The sequence below is a fragment of the Tiliqua scincoides genome, chromosome 1 (assembly GCF_035046505.1).
Source record: "Tiliqua scincoides isolate rTilSci1 chromosome 1, rTilSci1.hap2, whole genome shotgun sequence".
In the NCBI taxonomy this organism is placed as follows: domain Eukaryota; kingdom Metazoa; phylum Chordata; class Lepidosauria; order Squamata; family Scincidae; genus Tiliqua; species Tiliqua scincoides.
Genome location: NC_089821.1, coordinates 158058658 through 158083788, shown reverse-complemented (window position 1 = coordinate 158083788; position 25131 = coordinate 158058658). Strand labels below are relative to the sequence as shown.

Here is a 25131-nt window from a genome sequence, read left to right as displayed (position 1 = left end):
CTTGCCAGAACCTTAGGAGTACTCGAAAAAGAACTGGTGAAAAAAGGTAGGTTTGTATTAGAATACCTTGTGGTGCCAACTGCCAGTTTTTGGTCATCAAATTGTGTATTATCAGACACAGATAATTAGTTGAATATATTTGAAGTAACAGTAAATATATCACAAACATTTTGCTAATATGAGGGGTACAATTTATGGAAACAGGCTTCCAAGGGGTACACAAGTGAAAAAACTTTGGGACCACTGATCTAGAACAATAAAAGTATGCTTTTTCCTCCAGAAAACATTTTCATTCATATGCAAATTGGTGGACATTTAATTGATAATTCAACTAGCTAAAATCATGATGATTGAGTATGGATCCTGGTCTGAGAGCCACAGGTCATGTGGGGGCCGACCTTCCCCATCCTGCCCCATGTGGCAGGCAGACTGCGGGCAAGGGAGGAAGGAGTAGGTTATTTGGTATGCAACCTGAGGTCAAAAACTTTGTGGCGGGGGGGGGGGGGAGAAAACTATTCCTTAGACTCTTACTGGTTCATGGAGATTGGTTGATGACCCCCTGGCCTGGGATTGTCATGGCTTGGGGTGTCAGTGCAGTTCAACTGCCTTGACCCTTATGGGGTTGGCATTGAGAAACTCGAGAGCTGGCCCACAGCTTGGAGCCACAATGGGAACACCCACTCCAGAGAATGGACAGATGTTGGCTGCCTCCCCTAAGTCAGCTGCCTGCATTTAAGGGTGGGAGGAGGACTCTTCCTGCTTCAGGTTCTTTCTGTTTCGTATTTGTTTTCAATAAAGGGGCCCAGCTTAATCTCAAGCATCTGTCTTGTGTGCTTATTTGAAGATTTTGTCACAGTTCTGTAACAGTAGCGACAAAAGTAGAGCAACTATTTATCTATCCTTCTGGCCAAAAGTAAACTTTTAGAGCAGAAGAAAGAACAAGAACAAAGTATTTAAAATGGAAAGAAATTCTTTATATGCCACATAAATAGCTGCAGTTCTCATAAAGCCAACAGGCGAATAAAAGCTGAAGCAGGTATGCTTGCTTTCTTTACAGCTGTATAGGGGTAAGATGCACAGGCTTTGTGTATGATGTACCATACACAGCTGAAACAGCACCATTTGAGATTGTAACTGGAAAAGCAAAGAGCAGCATACTTTTTGATTTGCTTCAGTATTGCTCGTAAAGCAAGGGGTAGCTAGGGAAGTACAAAAATTGCACACATAACAGGGGCTCCACTGACTTTACAAGGAATATAGCATTGTCTAGTTATTGATGTACTCACCCAACATTATGTTACTACACTGTAGTATGTACAGATAGCACCAGAGCTTGCATGACTGCTGTAGTTTCATTTGTCTGATTGTTCTCTTTCTAGATGGGCTTAACTGGTAAATGCATTACTTTATAAGCAGGGGTTTAAATCACTTCAAAACTGTAATTTAGGGGCTCATGGAAGTGATGTATAGTCACATGGGAACAGCTTAACACATAGGAATTAGTGGGATTCAGCAATAACAGAGCTGACAATATAAAAGAAAATTTCTGCTGCTTTTCTGATTAGAAAGATGATCGGCATGAACAAAATATGCACAGCCCCTCTGTTCCTGATAACCAAGAACACTTTCCAGTAGGTAAAGAAGTTGTCTTTTTCTGCAAGCACTTAGCTTTATAAACGGGCTCCTGATTGCTATGGATTGATCCAGTTTTTGACTTGTGTTGGTTGGCAACCTTCAGTCTCGAAAGACTATGGTATAAGCCTACAGCACTCAGTATTCCCAGGCAGTCTCCCATCCAAGTACTAACCAGGCCTGACCCTGCTTAGTTTCCAAGATCAGACGAGATCGGGCATGTGCAGGGTAAAGGTTTACTGTCATTTTAACCCACCATCTACCACAGATGTGTTTGCACAATGCTGAAATTGTTGCATTAATGCAACAGTTTCAGGGAACGTCCACACAGAGGAACATGTTTTTGGAAAAATTTCAAGGTTTGCTTTGGATATATTATTTAAACCTTGCACCTGTGTTTGCAGCCTTGAATACTTCCATAGAAAGGCAGCCTAAACATGCTGAAAAATAAATATAAACTGAAAAGTGGCATACACACAAAAAGTGTGAACTAGCCCACAGTCTTGAAGACAAGTAAGGTTACAGATCAGCAGGAAGACAAAGAAGGGTCCACACCTCAGGGTAAGAGCATGTGCTTTGCTAGCAGAAAGTCTCAAGTTCAATTATAGTGATGACTCCCATCAAAATAAGTGAGATTACTTCTGAGTATACATGCATTGGATTGCACGGCTTGTCTACAAATTAAGGAAGGAATTGGCTTGTCACATATTTCTGATGAAAGAACTAGAGCAGTTTTTCTCCCTCAAATGAATAATTCCTCATTTCTACATGAAAAAAGAGATATTAGGTTGGGGCATTCTGGACTGTTGGATGGGAACAGGTGATGGGAACAGCAGCATGCTTTATTTTCTTCATGTACTGATAAGTTTTCAAAAAAAAAAAACAAGCAGAGCCAGGAGGTGAGAGCCCTCTCTTTTATCCAACCTACTTTCCTCTGCTCTATAAAATTGTTTTTATGTCTCATAATCAATAGCAAGTCAAAATGGGTGTTTGATAAAGCTGAGGTCAAGCTGAGTAAACATTCTTAGAAATCAATGTACCTGTATTAGAATCTGTTACTAACGTTTTATTAATATACAAATATACAAAGTAGTAAAAACATACTGAGCATAACTGTTGGAACACCACTATTAGTTTGCAATTTGTTCAGGGGGAAAATACCTTAAAATCATCGTTTTAAAAAAATAAATAAAATTTGGTAGTTTTATGGATTTCACAAAAATGCAGAAACAAACTAGCTTTTTTTTTTGGCGCTGCGTAAAAGATTGGGCAAATCCAAGCCCTTGACACTTGAAACTTTTTGGCTACAAAATCAAATGTAATTTCAAAATCAAATGTAGGACAACAAATTTAGTCTTTTTTCTTTTAATACTTCTTTTTTTGCTTATGTTCATGTGTGGAAAAAAAATACTTACATGTCGATGCTTTTCATAGGTGGCCAAGCTTGCAAGAGTATGACTAAGGGTTGAAATTCTGTGTCATTCTCGCTAGAGTCCAAAAGTTCCAGGAAGAGAGAGTACCTTTTTTCTTCATTTTCAATATCAGTTATTTCTACCTAAGGAATTGGGAGAAAGCAACAACCCATGTTAAGTGTAGGAGTCAGATTAATGAGCCAACTATAGTATAATTTGCCAGCAATAAATATGATGTATTCCATCTCTGTGAGCGAAGTCAGTTCAAAAACAACGCAGAAGCAATCTGAGATTTTTTTCCTAAGAAGCATTTTATTCTGTTCCATCTCCAATTATGTGTGCCAGACACAAGACCACGCATAGATAATATGAAATTACTGAAAGTTATAGTCCCAAAACAACATTAAACTCACCAAAAACAGATTAATGGATTACAACAAGCGATTCCTCCAACCCCTTGATTTCCCTAGACCTTCAAATACAATTTATAATGTTTCCAGTGCTGATCACTGTATATGTGGTATAACATTTCTACTGTAACATTAAATATTAAAAATCCTCTGTTTTGATATATATCAATAGTTTATTTAGAAATTCCCACAAAACATCATACCACCTGGAAAGATTAACAATAAGAAAAACCATTTAAAAATTCAAATAAGTGTCATTGTTATTGGATTGTATCCTACTTTTGTGTGGAGTGCAGCTATGACACTGGAAGCTCCCTTCACTTGCAGAAGATGACTTGCATTCATGCAAGGAAATTTTCTGCTTGCAGGATAAGGGATGCTACTCTATCATGACAGTATTTGTTCACAGCACACAAACTAAAGCCAGAATAATGCTTAATATTGGATAACTATTGAATGTATATATACGTTCTAAGTGCTATGTGCTGTTCCACACACAGACTGTGACTCCTTTTGAAAATTCATGCTTGAGGATTTGGAACTGGGTGAAAGAGGATGGCATGGAAGGTTGGAGAAGCATAAAAGGGCTCAGCAATAAATTGGTTCTCGCTTGCATAAGAAGTGCCTTTGGCTTACACAAGAGCACCTTAAAATCTAAGCCAATATTATAATCTACTGCACATAATAAACATGGGAATAAATATAATGCACAAACATTCGTTGTATGATGAATACCGGATGGCAGAAAGGATCTCATTGACATAATGATAATTGGTCATTTGCCTAATTTTCCTTCTCATGAATACGTATATTCTGCACATTTGTACAAAACTACAGGTTTTGGACTTAAACCAAGGAGACTGTGATGCCTCCAGAGCTTTAGGGCCAAATCCTATCCAATTTTCCAGCACTGATGCAGCCATGCCAATGGGGCATGGGCTGCATCCTGCATTGGAGAGGCAGTCACAAAGGCCTCCTCAAGGTAAGAAAATGTTTGTTATCTCTGGGCTGCATTGTGGCTGCATCAGTGCTGGAAAATTAGTTAGGACTGGGCTCTTATCAAGCTAGAGACAGCCCAATCCTATGCACGTCTCCTCAGAAGGAAGCCCATTATAACCAGCAGGGGTTACTCCCAGGAAAGTGTGGATAGGATTGCAGCCTTAGTTTTCTTAAAAATTTTGGAAACCACAGAAAGATGCCATGGAGATCAAGGTGGTAGAGGTGTTCCCTTGTATTTCTTCTTTCCACAAACACTCCAATAGGAAAGAATCCAGGGTCACCAGGACAACTATGACTGATGATTCAACTGCTGGCTACTTTTCCTGATAATCCTAAGTTTGTGTTTTCTCTCTCATGTATATGTAAACAGGAATTATTATGCGGCTCAGTACAAGAGATGATTCAGTAAATGCCAAAAACTGTGGTTTCTCACTAGATTATGACAATCTATGTGAAAGTGGTGAAATGTACTTCATTTGTTTAAAGAATCAGTTTTTGCCAGAATGAATGGAAAAGGGAAGTTGCTACAGCACTGATATGTAGAAACCCAGCATTTACCTTTCACAGACTTACTTGGAAGTTTAGATAAACTATGCACATTTGTCAAATGCCCATAAAAAACGACTCTGTCTTTAATTCCGCTACCAAGCCTCAAAACAATGGAAGATTTATTCACATCCTAGCAAAATGCATGTTAATACATTCAGGGCCATGTAAAAGTAAGTATCTCACAAATATTCTTGGGTTCTCGGCTACAATGTGAATTTGAATTAATACTGCATTAAAGAGAGAACTGCAAAGGCGGCAATTGAGAGTAGTCCCTTATTGCTACAATACACTTCCAGTAACAGTGAGACTCTAGTAAAATATGCTACCTTCAGATTTATTCACAACAGAAGGGCTCTCAAGTACAACTCAAATTAGATATATGCTTTATCTTAAGATATTGTGCTAAAGTGACAAGAAGGATGTGACTAGAATAAAATCTCCTCCTCATTCAATTACTTTTCCATCTCCAGTTGTGGTCTTCCTGAGCTATGTGGGCAATTATTGTGTGTGGGTCATTATGAACACATACAGCTGGAGACACTCCCTGCTCCAAAGGAGGCCAACTTCAGATGAAAGAGACTGACTGACAAATTGTTATTCTAACTTGACAGCAGGGAGACTCTGGTGGATAAATTATTTGCTCCATTTTATCTAGCATCTCAGGTAGATGGAAAATCTCTAGAGAAAAATTAAGCCTTGTCTGCACACCTCAACCAGACCATGATCCTTGCTGATTTTAACACCAGCAGCACGCACACATTTTTTGTTCAATGCACAAAATGACATACACAATTACCTGTATATCCATACATCAGGGATGAAAAGAAATCCAGCAGGTAAAACTGAGACAGACAACATAGCCCAAACTTACACAGCTGCTGCGCTGAGACCTTCCTTATGAGGAAAGGCTACAACGTTTGGGCCTCTTCAGCCTAGAAAAGAGGCGCCTGAGGGGGGACATGATTTAGACATACAAAATTATGCAGGGGATGGATAGAGTGGCTACAGAGACGCTCTTTTCCCTCTCACATTACACCAGAACCAGGGGACATCCACTAAAGTGTTGAGAGAGAACAGACAAAAGAAAATATTTCTTTAGCCAGCGTGTGATTAGTCTGTGGAACTCCTTGCCACAGGAAATAGTGATGGCATCTTGCCTAGATGCCTTAAGAGGGGACAAAATTCTGGAGAAAAAGTTCATCACAGGTTACAAGTCATGGTAGGTATGCGCAAGATAGAGGTAGGCTGCCTCTGATTGCCAGATGCGGGGGAGGGCACCAGGACGCAGGTTATGTCTGCTGTCTTGTGTGTTCTCTGAAGCATTTGGTGGGCCATTTGTTACGTACAGGAAGCTGGACTAGATATGCCTTTGGCCTGATCTGGTGGGGCTCTTCTTATGTTAGCACAGAGTCACTTGTGTGATGTCTATCAGATCCTATGTACCATCATAGTGCTGAGGCTAGTTGAGGGGCAGTGAGAGGTATTACGATTATGTGCTTGTTCCAGCTGCTGCATTGCTCCCTATAGGTCTCTTCTGATCTACACCAGCTCTGTTGCTGGTGCATCTGTAATGGAAAGGAGGTTTGGGATCTGCCGCCCATCAATTCCGCCTTTCCCTGCCTGTCCCACCCCACCCCACCACACCCTCTCCCCTATTGTATCTTCTCCACTGGCAGGGTTATGCTGCAGGCTAGTCTGCACCCTGTTAAGAGTGGTGCATGACTGCCTGGTTGCCACGCTGGTAACTATGTAGTGCCCACTGATAGAGGGGCTTCTGTGGGCTTTGCACTGGTGCATGTGGTGTTAACGCTGGCATTTCCCATGGTCAGAATTGGGTCTTTAGTATTTGTTTCAGTGCTTGCCATGCAATACACAAACTCATCAGTGCAATTTCTGGGTAGCACAGTATTTTAAGGTGAATGTTTAGCCTCTGACAGTACTTGAGTAAGATATATTTATTCAGCCACAACACTCAGGGTTGCCCACCATCTACGTGCATGGCACCTGGTGCTGGGTGCATGCCAACTGAGAGTGACCCAAGCCAGTCTTGCTATGCTTGTGATTGAAATTATGTAAGGCAGCACCAGACCACATTGACCCTTAGGTAAAAGGCCAGCTTTGGTTCACAGAAGCAGCAGCAGATTGGGAAAAGTCTCTTTGGAAAATTTCACAAGCAGCCACACCTGCTCTGCCACACTATTCAGATCTACAAACAACATCACAATTCTGGGTCTGACAAAACAAAAACATGCAAGCAGGCAAAACTGCTTTAGATTCAAAATGTCAACTTGGGCCACTGTCTTGGTTTAAATATGTTTTCTGCATACAGCCAGGTTGCATCATAAGCACATTGTACTTTCGGAATTCAAGTACAGGTCCAGCCTTGTTATACACAGATTTGACTCAACACGAATGGCCACTGCAAATGAGAAGGAATGTGCTGATCCCTGGAGAAGGGGAAAAATGCATCCCTTTAAAATCAGTTTAAAAAGCCGAACAGTCCTTTAACAATAGTCTCCTTAATGGGAGGGGGGGAGCAACTGGCTGACAATCCTTCTCTCTCCAGGCGACCCCTCCCTTTCCCTGATCACTTTGCATTGGTGGAGGGAGGGGCTGAGTGAAGCGACTTTCTAAGTGCTTGGAGAATGGCTGATTGATGGTCTTCTTAATTACTCTTATCTTACATCACAAAGGTCAGTATTGTATTGGCAACCTTCAGTCTCGAAAGACTATGGTATCGCGCTCTGAAAGGTGGTTCTGGCACAGCGTCTAGTGTGGCTGAAAAGGCCAATCCGGGAGTGACAATCCCTTCCACACCGGGAGCAAGTGCAGTCTGTCCCTGGTCTGTCTCCCTGGCTATGGGCCTTCCTTCTTTGCCTCTTAGCCTCAGACTGTTGGCAAAGTGTCTCTTCAAACTGGGAAAGGCCATGCTGCACAGCCTGCCTCCAAGCGGGCCGCTCAGAGGCCAGGGTTTCCCACTTGTTGAGGTCCATCCCTAAGGCCTTCAGATCCCTCTTGCAGATGTCCTTGTATCGCAGCTGTGGTCTACCTGTAGGGTGCTTTCCTTGCACGAGTTCTCCATAGAGGAGATCCTTTGGGATCCGGCCATCATCCATTCTCACGACATGACCAAGCCAACGCAGATGTCTCTGTTTCAGCAGTGAATACATGCTAGGGATTCTAGCACGTTCCAGGACTGTGTTGTTTGGAACTTTGTCCTGCCAGGTGATGCCGAGGATGCGTCGGAGGCAGCGCATGTGGAAAGCGCTCAGTTTCCTCTCCTGTTGTGAGCGAAGAGTCCATGCCTCGCTGCAGTACAGAAGTGTACTCAGGACGCAAGCTCTGTAGACCTGGATCTTGGTATGTTCCGTCAGCTTCTTGTTGGACCAGACTCTCTTTGTGAGTCTGGAAAACGTGGTAGCTGCTTTACCGATGCGCTTGTTTAGCTCGGTATCGATAGAATGAGTGTTGGAGATCGTTGAGCCAAGGTACACAAAGTCATGGACAACCTCCAGTTCATGCTCAGAGATTGTAATGCAGGGAGGTGAGTAAGCCTGTTTTTAAATCACTGGAGCAAGGGAACTTTGTTTTTTAAATGGATTTGCTTTAGTTCCTTTAGTGCCATCCATGTGAGTTCTAGGCTCAACCTGTATACACTCAGCGACAAAGAAAGAGGGGAAAAAATAACAGTTTAAACAGAGTGGGCAGTTTTGCTTGCTGTTCTTCTCCACTCACCAAGTATGTACCTTGGAGTGAGAGACATAGGAGAATGGATCCACAGTTCCTTCAGTTCCCACATGTCTCTCATAGTACCATTTTAGTTTTTAAAGAGACAGTACATATTTTTAAAAATTAAGGCAGTTTTGCCTATCTTGTACAACATTTTCCTCATATGTGCCAACTACAGTACCTAACCCTTGTGGAAGATGCAACCTGATTGTACCTTCTCCCAACAACTAGTGACACTACTCTGTTTTAGTGCTGTAGTGATTGTTCCCCCACTTTGAAATTCAGATAAAGACCAGCACTTTGGGGTAAAGGGGGTATAAATATTTCTTGAAAAAATATCCCAATTTGTTCCATAATTGCCACTGTCTTCCTTATTTACTGCTGCTTCTGGGCTATTTTCTCTTCCTTCTAATTATACAGAAGTTATAGAAAGATAAAACTTATTTCTGGATCAGTCACAGAGCAATCCCAACCAATCAGGAATTTTGTTATGAATGGAACGCTACCACAGAACTACGTGATGAGATCTGCACACTTGACAAGGGCAAACAAATGCAATCCTGAATGAGGGCAATGCTGCCTAAATAGGCAAACACTTTTACCCTGTTTTGAGAATAAATCTGAGAATATTTATTAAAAATAAATTGAGATAGTATGAAAATCTCCCACAGATGGGAGGGTGAGAGAGTGCATGTGTACATGTGTTTTGATACTCCTAAAATGTCTGTATGACCCACTGTGGGTTCAGCCCTTCTCTCTGTTGTGACACCTGCCCTTTCCCAGGTTAGATTCATGCCAAATTGTGAGCTTAAAAGCATCAAACCAAGCGGTCTGGAAAGTGCAGACCAGCAGAAAATTACCCATGACACTTGGTCAGATATACGAAAGCAAAGAAATTGCTTAGTTATATGGCTTTAGTTTGGAAAAAAAAAATCCTCAAAATTGGGTATTTTCCCATTTAAGGAAAACGACAGTACTTTGTGGCACATTTTTAATGCTCCGGTTAACTAGAAAATTACAGAACCTGAAGAGCTCAGATAAATGTATCAAGGGGATTAAAAACAACACATCTCACCCTGTGTGTCACTAGTTAACCAGCACCCTGGGCCACCAGCTCCCCAGTGGGATGTCAGTGGGATGTGAATTAACGTATCTCTAGTCTTTGAGAAAACGAGGACACCTGAATTTTTAATTTTGTTAACTAATCATTAGAGAACTGGAAATTTCTGCACTGCCAGCTGTGAGGAGGTTGCCTCTGTAAAGTACTTTTTAAAAAAACTGCACAAGCTGGCCTGTTTCCCAGCAGTGCATTGATTTGTGGGGACCACTAACTTATAGCACCTACAGCATAATTAAATATTAAGTTCCACTTTGATGTATGCAAAGCCTGAGTAAGAGGATTACTTAGACACACTGAGGGTGGCTTTCACACACTTTCTGGGAATTGAACACGGCAATATCATTAAAATTATCTTTACACAATAAGAATCCACATCCATCACTGGCATTATCTAGAGCTCCTTTAGGAGCCAGGCAGGAAACGGGGTGGGCAAGGAGAAAAAAGGACACTGATTTTAAAAAAGATGTCAAAATGGGGGCAGAGAGAAGGATAAAACAATTCTTTTCAAACAATTAACAGACAATGTGAATGCATTTAAAACTTTTCTATTTCAGTCTCAGTCAGCTTCTAGTGCTAAGATACAGAGCATAGGCTGTTGTATCATTAGTCTTGAACACTCTCACAGCCCCCCAAAAGTAAAATGGTAGCTGAAGGTGGCTTTGAACATTACGCGGAAGGGAGATATAGAGCAGGTTGGTTCACACTTCAGAACTTCCTGCTTCTTTTAAGCTTACTCTCTTTTGTACCACAAGTGAACGTGAAAAAACCCTTTCACTGAAGACACTTATGTTGATAAAGCAGGATACTTGTGACCCCTCCTCCAAAGCCAGACACAGGGAAACTTAGCAAGGCAGCAGCACTACACTGGGGCGACAGAACTCTGAGAGCTCAGTCAGCCCTACAAATACATCCGTTTTTGCCAACAGGCAATCAAGATACCACCAGGCTCAGAAATCTTCTCTCTCCCTGAAACTTTGTAGTTTCCTCTAACTGCCCCACAGTCCTTAAAATGGAACCTACCCACAAGCTGAGCTTTAGCACATGCATTAGGGAAGATGTTAAACTTAAAGTTCCCACATGAGACTTTACACAGGAAGCACAAAGAGCGGACGCACGACTTGCTTGTACTTCCTTTCCCCCTTATCTGTGCAAAGCTCCCATGTGAAAATGTTTGCAAATTTGAGACTGACATATGAGTTGCATTTTAAGCTAACTTTACCACAATAGTGGCCTTTAAGCTTGGCTTACAAATTCTACTTAAAACACCACCATCCCCAGAACCACCAAGATAGTTCAGAGTATCAGATAAAATAACCAGGATAAGTAACAATTTAAAACAGATCTAGATGAATTGTTGCTCAAAGCAACAGCATAGTGAACTTGGTGTGGAAGTAGGGGTGGGTCACTCCCCCACAATGCTCCACAGGAGGAGGTGCACAGCACTTGCTGCCCAAGTGTTTGGATCAGTGAGCAGATCAGAACCATTCCAGATGCAGAGAGGAGGTGATGTACCAACACACACGCACGTACGCATGGGTGTGTGTGTGAGACCTGGGGAGGGGGTGATGTGATAGCATCTGGGTATGCTTTGACATTCATCTATGCTGTGGCCCCGGAATGAGAGGAAAGTGCACAGTATTGCTGTATTGATCTACTTGAGACAAAAAGTTAGCACCAATGTCTAACAAGAGACCCATAAATGAAACAAAGTTCAGATATTAACACTGTCAGATTGTTCAGTCAAGGCTAGAGCTTCTCCTGATGCTTTAAGCTGTTGGTAATTTATATAATAACTAAAAAACCCCCAACCCTATTAACGATTTATAGCAATTAAAGAAACCAGTCCAAAGTTTCACAAAGTTTCACCACTACCATCAAATGCCACTGCCTACCTGAGTCTGAGGCCAATAGGCTTTGAGGACAGCTTGAGTTCTGAAGAGCACAAGCAGCTTGCTGTCTTCGTCACTGAGGTGAAAGGTTTGCTCTAAAATCTGCAGCACCTGAATGCGAGGCTTCACGGGCAAAGAATCATCACCACAGAAAGGTCTAAACCAATCCAAGAGATCGTCTGAAGAAACTAGATTCTCCCTGTAATCAAATCAATAAAGCCAAAACTTTTGAAATTTTTTTTAAATTTCATCCTAAAAACAGTTATTTCACCGTAATATCTAAGTGCTATAAAAGTAAAGGACACAGTACTTGAACTCATAAAAAGTTAACTTGATTATACTGATTATTCCAATCTTCAGCAGCCCATAAACATAACTCAGAATGTCTCCATTTTTAAATTCCTGCAAAGCATTGTAGGAATGTAACAAAAAAGTAATTACACGGAAGCAAAAAAGGCAGAATTATATAAGATTTCATTTCACAAAGGAATGACATCAGGGGTCGGTTAGGCTGGCCACCAACTGAGGGTCCACACACTTTAGAAAGTCCAACCAGGTGTCCTGACTACCTTAATCCCAGTGGTCTGGTCAGGGTCAGTTTCTACAGATTTGCCTCCCACTTATAATCTTAGGAGATCCAGTGCAGGTCTTTGCCCTAGACTAGAGCTTTCAGCAAGCTGGTGCTGGCACTGGCTACAATACAACTGTGCTGAACAATGAATCTTCCTCAAAACCAGGTCTGGATCACACAAACGTTATCAGCACCAAGAGCTAAAATGAACGTAGAAATAGATTATCTGCAAAAATTAAGCAAGTGTCAATCTAGGTAAGTGGTTCTCAAACCTTTAGCACCAGGACCCACTTTTTAGAATGACAGTCTGTCTGGGACCCACCAGAAATGACTTCATGGCTGGAAGTGAAATCATCAAGCAAATTAAAATAAATAATTAAATTAAAAGTAAAACAATTAAATAAGAAGAAGCCAGCCCTGTTCTTCCAAGTGAATTCTTTGTAGCCTGCCTGCAATAACCACTCCCCCCCCCCCCAAAAAAAAACAGTAAGATTTTCAGCCCTACCTAGTTCAATGTAAGTACTTACATTTAAACCATATCATTATCAGGACCCACCTATCTTTACAGGTCTAAAAAAAATTCACCTTATCAGTTCAGCCTCTGCTTTAATCTTTTGGGGGGGGGGGGTGGAGCTGCCTTCTGGAGCATTTCTTGAGTACCATTTTCATCAGATTGGGACCATCCTGGTGGCTTTGTATTCCTCTCTGAGCTGATCATGAGCCAAGGCACGGTTGCTTACTCATGAGTAAACGCAACCATGTGGCTTAGTTTTGCTTTCCATAAGGCTCATTGCATTCATCAGTTTGGAAGGAGGGACTTCCTTCTTGGGGTTTTTTGGGGGGCTGCATTTATTGGATTGGGACTACTCTGGTGTCATTAGATTCCTTTCAGGCTGCCCTTTCCAATGGACTAAGGCTAGTTTGCCTACGCATGAGTAAACGCGCGATATGGTTCAGCTTCACTTTCCATAGGGCTCCATGCATTTGCCTTCTTAGCGATCAGTTAAAGCTTTACGAGCCACCTACAATCAGATTGTGACCTTTCAAGTAGGAATTCAATATGGGGATCTGACCACAAGAGAGGCATCCAAACCCTACTGCGCTTCTGAATGTTTGCGACTCCTATTCCAGTATACTAATTACTCTCCACTATACACACAAGCAAATCTCCAAGGTTTCTACAAACCACATGGAAACAAGTGGAACTCACATCCTTTATAGTACTTTGCTTTCATGCAGAGGTATTCATCAAAGACATATCAGTTATATCTATAGACTCATCTACAAAGATGCCACAATACAAGTTTCCAGAAATATACCAGCGGCAAGTTAACACTACTGTTTTTTTTTAAAAAAAGATCATTTGTGACTGCCGAATGCTCAAAGATCAAACACTCAAATATTTGATCCAAACACTCTGATCAGTAAGCAAAGGTGCTAATGTCTCATTTCAAATTCTTTTCATTTTTTTCCATCCATTAGCACTTATAAGATCAATAGACATAAGGAGGAGAAAAAACCCACACAACTCTACTTGGAACTTTAGAGAGAGTAGAACATCAAGGAAGGTATATTTCCTGTCCTAGAAAGCAAGGGATGCCTGAGGGGCAAAATATTTAGAAAAAAGTGAATTATTTTTAACATTTTCAACATGCCCCTTGTTTCATCACTACCAAAGACAGTTGCATAAAATCTTTTTTCCATGTTAGCGTTGGTTGCTTTTACACAAATTCCTCAGTGGTAGCAAATGATTTTTACTTTTCTTATCTGCGTGAGAATAAACTACTGATGCAAAAAGGTTCTCTCTCATGCAGCCTTCTACTTAACTGAAACAGGTGAAATCTAATAAAATCTCTGTCCCTCTGCAACTCATTAATGGTGAACATATTTTTATTTATAGGAGCAAGTAGGCAATTTTATGGTACCAGCACATTTTGCTCAAATTAAGCTTATTAACATCCAGCAAAATTAAATTCTAAGTGATAAAGGAGGTGATATTTAGATTATACACCTGAAAGAAACTAAGTATTATGAAAGAATATTTCAGCGCCTGTCACACTACTACTTACTCGGGGTCTGCTTCACAAATTATGTAACATCAAATCTGTGCTGGCCTCCAAGACTATACCAAGCCAGGAAACTGCCTAGGATGGAGAGCACTATTGTTTTACTGGATTTATGTAGTCCAGCATTCTAGGTGGCTAGTTCAATATCTCTGGGCACTTAAACAGGCATGAAGGTACTGTAATTGCCTTTTTTATTGTTTGGCCTAGTCTGGTATTGCAGGTTTTACTGCCCCTGAATATGGAAGTTCCAGAGGGCTATCATGAATTGGTCCAAACCTGTTACTTGGTGAATGCACCTGTATTACTCATTTGTAACTGCATTCAAACATTACATTTCTTACATATCACATTGTTCATTTTACATCTTAGAAATATAATATATCGGGCTGCCCTAAGTTTACTTGAAGGGCACATTTCAGTAACAGGGCTTCTCTCAGTCTGAAAAACAGGATAAGCTATTTGTTTTTCTTCTCCCCCAACCGCAAAAAGAAATATGGGCTCATTGCTGTGGGCCTGCCTCTTTTTCCTCACATCTTCTATTTTAGGTCAAACCCCACAAGGATAGCCTCTCTCTTTCCGTCTTCCTCTCTTTTTGGCACTACAACAAACTGTAGTTTAACCTCTTCTATTTGCCCAGAAAGTTTCACTTTATTTCATCTCCCTGCTAGCCAGCCCAATCTATACCAGTCTGACCTGTGCCCTCATAAACCTGGCTCTAATAGAGACATCGCAGGGTACAGTTTTTGGGTGCTAGGCTAATGCAGAGCAAAACAAGTTCTTCAGAGAGAAAAGGCTTGCAACTAATGCTAAAACCTAAATGAGAACAATGAGAACTAGGGAGGCACAGCTCATCAAGAAGGAACTGCTAGTCTCCACAGTTGACTAGGGAAGCATTGATCTGCATATCAGATATATTCACCAAGTTGCAAATACCACCAGCTGCAGCAGGAGCAGCCGAAGTCCTTGACCCTAGCATATGGGATTCACTGAATGCTGTATAAATCTATTGTGTGATGAAACACTAGAATAATTTCAACAGGATGGTGTAGGACTTGCAGTGCAAGGTTACTATTTTACTTTGTTTACTGTATTTCTACCCCACCTTTTAGAATCCCTTTGCCCTTTACTAGCTCCAAATGGCTGCATATAAAAACCAGATAAATAATGTTCTCATATTCATTGGCAATTTGACACTGAGTTTTTCAAAGGAACAGTATCTCCAGGTAGAATGTGATTTATATTATAACTAATGTTGTTATATTCATCCTAACAAGACAGATGGGAAAGTAATATCCATCAGAAAACACCAATTCAACCTGTCTGGAAGCCCTGAAATAATATAAGATGACAGTTTAAGTTATCATTTTGTGAAGAGTTCAGAATTTATTTAGGCTCCGTTATTCCACGTTCTGTCCCATCTCTAAGAGAACTGGTGCTAAATTAGAAATGATGCATCTGAAGTTGCAAAATTCAAAATATAAATTAAAAAGTTGAGAAATTAAAAGGAAACTATTGAGATTCTGGCTTTAGAAGTTAGGCAAACTCATTTTTCAAAGACAGCAATGTCTCGAAGGTAAAAATTTACATATAGTTGCTACAACGACAAGGATCCAGGAGGTAAACACTGTGTTACTTTATGAAATACAGATTTCTAGTCTTGTCCACAGCCATACAGATGTTTCAAGAACAGAAAACTACAATCCCAGTTCAGAAAATATTAGAAATCCATGAATAGTGTCACAGCATTGGGGAAATGCTGGTATGCATCACTTAACTATGGGGATACATTTTCCAAACCCTGACATTAAGCAACTTCATCATTATGTGAACAACTTACCATTGTGTTTGTGTTGTTGTCATGAGGAGGCCCCAGATGCCTCTTCCAGGTCATGCCAGACTTCCATGGACCTCAGAATGGCACACAGAAGCATTCGGAAGCTACATTTGGTTTTTGGAAGCAAAGCAGAAATTGCAAACCAAAAGTTCGAAAACTGGAAATAGCTTCTGGAGACTTCCGTGGGCCATTCTGAGGCCAAGCACAACCAGAAAGAGGTCTCCTGGGCCTCCTAATGACAACACCACAAACATAAAGGTAAGGAGTATTTTTCAGCTACTGTACAGCAAACCAACAATGATCCATCATATATGTACTCTGTCGTTGGTCAGAATATTGCTAAATGACTCAAACCTATAGGAGGAGACCTTGTGATCTAAATGAAGTTTTCAGCTGAACTTTCTTACTTGATAATTATTGTTGGAGCCTACTCAAAGACCTTACAGGCAGTTTTGATCTAAGCAACTTGATTGGCAAGTTTCAACCCTTTTGAGGAAATATGAGCAGATTGCTTCTGCAGATCTATGTGTATATATCTGTGTGCATGCATATGGGAGTCACAATGTTGAACCCTTCCACTGAGCAGATGATGGGGACTGTACATCGATACTTTAATCCCTGACCATAAAATACTGACCATAAAATACTAAAGCCTACAAAGGGCTGACAACTATAGTCATGTGATGAAGAGTCACTTACCCATTCTCGGCACTTGTATGGACAGCAGACACAATACCTTCTAATATTTGCAGAGGGTCTTTTTTGAAAGGACATTCATTACTCTTTACACTAACAGAAAAAGAAAAGAAATAAAGTTTGCTGAAAGATCACTTTAAAATAAATGTTTCCAAAGTCCTTAATGCTTAGAGTGCATAATTCTATGCTTTTTATCAAACAGTAAATCACTGCAAATTACACATGTCCCTCTTTGAATAATAATTTTCATCATTGTCATAATAAAGCAAAACAGCCAATAGGAAGGAAAAATACAAGCCTCCTTCCCCCCCCCCCCCGCACTTCTAAGGGTAAAGGGCGGAATAATTTGTGACATGGATTTTATTCTATTTATCTGAAGTGGAACTGTCACATTTGCTGCCATTAAGGAGGTCTGTCTGACTTGCACTACTCTGTATTTTCTGGGTATGTGTATTCAGAGGTATCTGCCCTTCAGATAGCATCAGGACTTTCAAGCAGAGCAGTGCTTTGTCATTGGCAGATCCCTCCATACATAGAAGGAAAGGTAGCATGCATGAGTGCAACTTGATTCATAGAGGAACCATCCATTGAAAGTCTGGATGCTCCCTTAATCAGCTCATGTTTTGTGGCATGTCACAAGATAATTCATGTGAAGAAGAAAATGTATCATTAGATTGAGATTACAAATATTTATGACCATCTTTTATAGATGAAATATAAATTCCCATCTGTTTTTTCTTGTAATAGTTGCCCAAATAACCATAAGATCACTGGCAGTTGATGACAGAAGAAAGTACAACAAATAAAAGTTTTGCACTTCCCAATGAACACATGAAACAAGGTCATGGGTGAATGGCCACTCTTATTAACAGTTGGTTACAAAGAGGAAAAATGTGAGAGAACTGCAACAGTTAAAGGAATAATAGATCAAAACGGGGAGGCTGTTTCACTAAGGGGGGGGGACACACACAACCCATTCACCAACTCCCTGGCTGAAGCCATCCTGACTTCAAGCTGTGTCCCCTGCCGAGGTCAAGCAAGCTTATCAGAGTCAACCCCTGTAAGGGGAAGAGGCAGTCTGACCACACAAGCCTGTCCCAAGCCAGAAGCATTTGAGGCAGTCAGGCATTCCAGGTAAGGGACAACCCAGCTAACCCCTCATGCTGGCAAGCAACTGAGGAGTGCAAATGGGCTTCCAGCTCTGCCTTCACTAACCTCAGAGTACACACCAGATGTCAGCTTGGAGCCTTCGTACCCTCCCTAACTTGCCACGGGGGGAGGGGGGTCAGCGATACTCTGCATCCAAAAGTACAAGTAACCATACTTTCTGACTGATATTGTAGAAATATTTCTTTGCTCAGCATGTAATTAATTTTTATGCAATTGCATTTTATGTAAATTGCATTTACATATGCAAAAAGCAAACTGATTGTATGTTGGTTGCATGGTACATAGGTAAGAAGCAAACCAAAGTACATAGTTAAACGTAAGAAAAATGTGTGTGTGTGTGTGTGTGTGTGTGTGTGTGTAATTAAATTGCACATTAAATGTGTAATTAAATATAAACGTGTAATTGAACTCACCTTAAATTTCTTACAATTTTGTTCACAGCTGTCTGTACTATATCTCTGGGTGAGATTCCCAGATCTCCAACAGCAACGTCCAGTAAGTTCTGTATCATAGCCAAAGGCTGGCCATCTATACACATAGTTACAGCTTGCTCATTGATTTTTTCCTTCTCTGATCGAGATATATCATACTGATGCCCATATTCCTGTAGTATATTCTGTTAAGGAAAGATCTTTTAAATACACCCAGGACAACTCGCTTTTTATTTCACAAGATTTATAGCTAATACGCCAACATTAATTGAAAACACAGATATCATTGCTCACCAAGGAAGACCTAGCCGTTCCATGAGACATTCCAACAAAATGCTCTATATTGCACACCAACGTATTACGGCAGAAAGAATTATTTCCAACATTGCACAAAGCAATTTTTGGAACAAATCACACAGGACCAGTAATTTACAATGTTGTGTTTGGCAGATTCATTATTACATGTTTCGGTATACACAGGGTAAAAACAAAGTTGGTTTTTCTACAAGCCATGCAAAAACTTCATTTGATTAGATGACTTTTGTTAATGAGACTCTATTTGCATACATGACATTTAAATGGCGAACCCGGTATCCACAATGAGTTAAATCAGCGGAGGCCAGATCTGCAGATACAGAGGTGACATCTGTATCCTGTAAGCATAATTTTGATATGGGTAGACTAATATTTCTCATTTACCTGGTCACTATTTTTCAAGAAAGAAATAAAGCTATGGCTCAGTGTTCCCAAATGTGCGAGAGACTGTTGCAGATGACTCAGAGCATCTTCATAGTCCATGTGCCTGCTAACCACTCCTTCCGCATCGTCCCCATCCGCTGTCCTTTTCCCAGCCTTTTCAGCAACATGTTTCATGGTCTTAATTGCTTTCTTAGTCATCTCTACCCGGGAATCAACCGACAGCTGAGAAAAGATAATGCATTTTATCATAAATTGTCATTGCCGTTTCCTACACAAGGACCGCCTGGATGCTCTAAACGTGAGCCAAAGGTAGAAGTAGCTGAACAGTATATAAACACTGATCAAGAGACTGAAAAGAACAAGTCTATGTAAATACAACAGAAAAGGTGCAGGAGAGAGTGCATTTACTTAAGATCCACTCCTTCCAAATTACAGTCCCACATTAGTCTGCTTCTTTACACCTACGTTCTCTTGACTGATTCCATCATCTAGGTAGGGGGAATAAAGCCTCTTCTAAAGCATAATAACTCTGTAGCAATTTTGAAGCACAACTTGGCACTCTTCAAACTGTTTGTGAATTTCTTTGAAGTTACCAGGGGGTAGCGTTGTTAGAAAGACTTCTGATTCGCATTAGCCTACTGCTCAAAAAGGATGACAGACAGAACGGACAGTCAAACCAACCAACCAATGGAGGCAACAGGTGGCCTACACTATTTGCATGTCATCCCCTTCCTGAACTCCATCACAAAGTCATACAGAGGTTTTCAGACAACTGCACCAGGGACTCTCACTTTCCTATGAGGGGAAGCAGCAGTCTTTCAACGTGCACAGACAATATGAAACCAGTACACTGCACCACAAGCTGATTCTCATCCACGTGCTACAGAAATGCAATGGGAATCAGAAAAAGACCACTTCATGTATGACAGGATCTTTTTTCAATGGCATTTTTTTTCTGAATCTCAAACCCTCCTCAGTAGTGAACAAGATTCCTTGAGGAAGCCTTCTATGGGATTAATCATGGGGATATAGGAAGTTTTAGATCAAATCCATCATTTGGTTTATCTCAGTATTTCTCAAGGTTTGTCCCCTCCTGTACCACTTCACGTGGTCTACCTATTCGAAGTACTACCAGAAGTAATTGGCAATGATGTTATCGCCAGTTATTTCTGAATTGAGAGGCCAGATGTGACACAACAAACACTGGTTAGAGGCTCAGGGTGGATGGGAGGGATTTTTCGAGCATGCAGAAAGTATGCACTAGAGCAGTGGTCTCCAAACGTTTTGGCCAGAGGGCCACTTCAAATATCTGGTGTGGTGTTGAGGGCCGGAAAAATAATTTAAATATAAAATTTAAATAAATAAATTTGAGATGGAGCTTAGATGAGTGAATATATGAATGAATGGGCTCATTCATTCAACCTCTCTGGCCCTCAGAACACCCTCCAGACACAATCAGAGCATAGTTCTGGTCATGTTCAGTTGAGTGTGCCAGAGGCTTTCAGGGGACAAGAGATTGTCCGCGGGCCGGATAGAGACTTTCCATGAGCTGCATCTGGCCCCCGGGCCGGGGTTTGGAGACCCCTGTACTAGAGCTTTGCCTGCCAAGCCTCCGACTGCTGTTTGTCATGTTGCATTGCTGGTCTTACTGAAAGGTGTTGGGGGTCTGGGGGTCCTGCAAATACCACTGAACACCATCCCAAGGACCACTGGTCTATCTGGCTCAGTATACTTTACATAAATGGCAACAATTCATAGCTCAGATGGAGGCTTTTGCAGCATTACCTGGGAATGCAACCTGGGAACTTCTCCACTGAGCTATAGCTTTTCTCCAAGAATTATGCTACAAGAATACGAACAGATTTTTTTTCATTTCATTCCCATTGGTCAAACCCATTGTCAGGCACAGTTTTATGTTTCTAAATTGCCAATAAGTATGATGAATGCAAGCTCATGCATGTCCTTGTGATTTATCTTTTATACAGCACTTTAAGAGAGTGAGGTGCTACGAACTGCTCCCCCATCTCATATATCTGATGCATAACTGTTTATTTAGCTTGGTAAGTTGCCCTGCTTCAGATGCTTAGGCTGAAAATGCTCATCAAACAAAGGCAATGAAAATGCAGTTTAACACACTTTCAGATGCCAGCACACACATTAGCACAACAAGCAACACGAGACACTGAAAGCCAGCACAAATAAAGGTTCTAATCAAGGGCTTTCAAACGAGCTCCATGGAAGCTCAGTAGTCACGAAAATGATAAAAATTAATTAATGATGATCAATTATATTAATACCAACTATGGAATATTCTGCCTGGAAGGACAGGACTGATCAACTGAGCCGCAGAATGTTCTGTCACAAAGGCCAAAGATAAGCATGGTAAGAGAAAACCAGCAGAATGTGCTAAGGGGTAGTTGTGGAAGGGCAGACACTGGGTGAATGAGCAGGATTACCCAATGCAGCTAGAAGTCTTGCTTGCTAGTTTTTGCTGAACCATCTCTGCCTGAGTTGAAAAATATATATTTGGACCTCAGTATCTGTGGGGAGTCTGTTCAGGCCCCCTATGGACACTGAAATCTGCAGATAATTGAATCCTTAGTGGGGCCTGACTCTTGAGTCCATGAGGCTTTCTGGGCCTGGGAAGGCCATATGTGCCGCCCCCCCCCCCCGGCTAAGGGAAGGCTATCTGGAGGTCTTGCAAAGGGCTGAAAGTGCCTTTCTAGATCTCCAGGAGGCTTTTGAAAGTGCCTTTCTAGATCTTCAGGAGGCTTTCTGAGGCTTGGGGAGGCCACATGATGCCTTCCTGGGCCTCAGAAAAGCTCCCAGATTTCCAGTTGCATTTGGTCAGGTGAAACCCTCCACCATGGGTTCCAAATCTGTGCTGAGTCAACTCTGTGGGTTCCAAACCCACAAATAAAGAGGGCTCACCTTTATATTTGCTGAGATGAAAGATGGAAGAGAGAGAGAGAGAGAGAGAGAGAGAGAGTTAGCTGGCTGACTGGTCCCTGTTACCTGTTGTATGGGCTGTTCTCTTGCAGTCAGATAAACTTTAAACTGGCCTTTAGACTACAACACCACCATCACTCTGGAATCCTTAGCTCAAAGATACCCAAACACTCCAATGACATAGCCAAGAGGGCACTCTTAGGCCTGGTTCACATAATCACAAACATAATTTCATGGACATGTGAAAGGATTCTATTGAAAACCATAGTATTTGCAACGATATGAAAGATCTACCTCTTCTATTTGTGATTATTATATCTATTTATTTTTATTTTTCACATTTTTATACCGCCCTTCCTCCAAAGAGCTCAGGGCGTTGTACACAGAAGCTCCCCTCCTTTTGTCCTCACAACAACCCTGTGAGGTAGGTGAGGCTGAGAGAAAGTGACTGGCCCAAGGTCACCCAGGAAGCTTCATGGCTGAGGAGGGATCTACAACAGTTAAATGACACATGCAAGATTAGTCTATGAGCTTGTATGCATGTAGTAGCTCTCTGTCAATCTTTCAGTTGGGACTATAGGGGTTGTGTGTTGCCCTTTAAAAATATATATATACCCCGGACCGCAAAAACCTGCTTTCCTATATTCAGTGCTATATGACTGCAGCAGGAGAAAGCTTTCCTTCCTGGGGTACACTTTGCCTACACCAGATTGTGGAGATGATGTATCCTTATTATACTTTAAGCATAAGAAAGCAGATATGGTTTTTGCATATTATGCAAAATAACTTGATTAGCATATCCATTTCTTTGGTAGTAGAGCCATTTCCACTCTCTTCCCTTCTTTGTGCATTAAAATGCCCAACTCTAGATAAAGCGATGCAGATGGCAGCATTATGCATACATTCAGCTTGTTTTGTTAGATGCTGAAGAACCACAAAAGCGTTTGGCATCCTCTGAAGACGCAATGATCTTGCAGGCAGAGATTAGACTACTTAAAAGAAGGATTTTAGGACAAGACAATGCTACCTTAATTGTACATTCATCTCCACAGAGCGAACAACCACAGCACTATCAAAATATATTATCATACCCTGCCTTTCTGAGTACATGAACAGCAATCTGGGCTATGTCAGAGTCTTTTGGATAAAGGTTTCTGCTTCTGCTATCCCAAAGGAAAAAACATGAATAGTCAACCTTCATTTTATTTTATATGAAAGGAAAGTAAACAGATTGCATTTATTAAATGAAGCTGTACAATAGGCCTTCCTTAACAGCACCTGCAGATCTGAATATCAGCGGATGCTGAGCCCAATCCTGGAGGGCCTTAGAGGACTTCCCAGATGTGGCAGGAGATTGCAATGCTCAATCACCTGAGGGTCAGGTAGAGCCCCCAAGTAAGCAGTTACAGCACTGCGCTGTACTGTACACTATACTTCCATGCTTTTCACCAGAAGCAAATTATCCGCTGCCTATATAAATTAAATAACATCTCCAGATATCTGATTGACCAAGGTTACACCAAATGGGATATGATATGAAGAATTAGAACCAAAAGAAGTCTGCAAGAACAGGTCTTTTGACACCTTTGTGCACTCTTTAAATTCTGTATTATTCATATACCACTACTTAAATACAAGCTAAGTTCCGGGGCCTGCACTTAAGTTGAAACATCTGCTTCTTGCTGGCCCAGCACTATCATACCTGCATGAAAGCACCACCAGGAAAACAGACAATGATTCTGTGCCTGCACAAAACCACTGACAGCTGTCCGTAGTTCGAGGAGCCAGTGTAGTATCACTGTTTTAGAGAACTAGCTCTGTAATTGCTTTATGCCAGTGGTTTTCAAACATTTAGCATAGGGACCCACTTTTTAGAATGAGAATCTGTCAGGACCCACCTGAACTGGTGTCATGACCGGAAGCAGGACAATTTTTAACAATCCTAGGCGGCAATCCTACCCACACTTATCCAGGAGTAAGTTCCTCATTGTTAAAAGCATATACAGTACATAGTAGTCTGTTAAAAGTACAGATCTGTAACATATCCCCAATTGCAGTCACACACTGTGGTAGCATCAAGTCTAATATACTAAAAATAAAATATTGAAATGAATGGGAACCCAACTGAAATTGGCTCACAACCTACCCAGTGGGTCCTGACCCACAGTTTGAGAAACTGGTTTAAATGGTTTAACGCTTAAACCATTACATTTTTCCCCCAATTAAGGCATATCCAAGTAAGAAGCAAAGATTTACAACATTTTAAATTACCCAATGCAACTTTAGAGGACACCGTACTCACCTTGGTAACAGCCTTTGAGGAAAACGTAATCTCATCCATGAAAATGATAACATCTCCTGGGCAGAGTCTATCGAAGTACTTGGCACAGATATCATAGGCATGTAACCATTCAGGTACTGTTTCTGGGGCTTTCTTAATGAGATGAGCATCTCCATTCCAGAACAGTGTTTTTAGCCAGATGAGATAGACAGAACTTGGGGAAAGCATCCTTCCATCTTTATCAGGGATTTTAGGAGCAAGCTTAGAGATCGATAGAATATTCTGACTGGTGAGGACAGGGCCCAAAGCTTCCAAAGGGCACACATTTTCTTCTGTTAGCTTTTTGTAATTAAGACCTATTAGCAGAAAGAAACAAAGAGTCCTTAAAATCATACCATTAAAAAAGGGGGGGGGGAGAACCACAACTAGAAACTCCACCAGGTTAAATGGTGCCACTACACATGGATGCTAGAGTTGTGAAACAACCCGAAAGCAAGTGCTTACTCTTAGTTTCTGGCATAGTACATTGGTGTTATGAAAAGGCCTTTTAAAGAACAGAGTGTGCATGGGGAGGAAGGCAGAAATGCCCAATCCAAAAGTCCCTGGAATGATCTTGACCACTATTGATATCAGACTAATGTTCTCTTAGTGCTGGGTCTGTTTTAGTTGGGTTTGTGCAGGTTCAAAAGCTTTT

General features: G+C 41.2%; 1 protein-coding gene across 2 annotated transcripts in view; it reads right to left on the bottom strand.

Moving 5' to 3' along the window:
* Positions 1 to 25131, bottom strand: part of NBAS (NBAS subunit of NRZ tethering complex) — a 215911-nt gene that overhangs the window by 14985 nt on the left and 175795 nt on the right. For both annotated transcript variants that reach the window (XM_066611939.1, XM_066611948.1), the window contains 6 exons: positions 24459 to 24793; positions 19208 to 19429; positions 18491 to 18693; positions 16911 to 17000; positions 11744 to 11939; positions 3048 to 3187 (listed from right to left, as the gene is read on the bottom strand). In XM_066611939.1, coding sequence (XP_066468036.1) covers positions 3048 to 3187; positions 11744 to 11939; positions 16911 to 17000; positions 18491 to 18693; positions 19208 to 19429; positions 24459 to 24793 — 1186 coding nt within the window. The remainder of the gene's footprint in view (positions 1 to 3047; positions 3188 to 11743; positions 11940 to 16910; positions 17001 to 18490; positions 18694 to 19207; positions 19430 to 24458; positions 24794 to 25131) is intronic.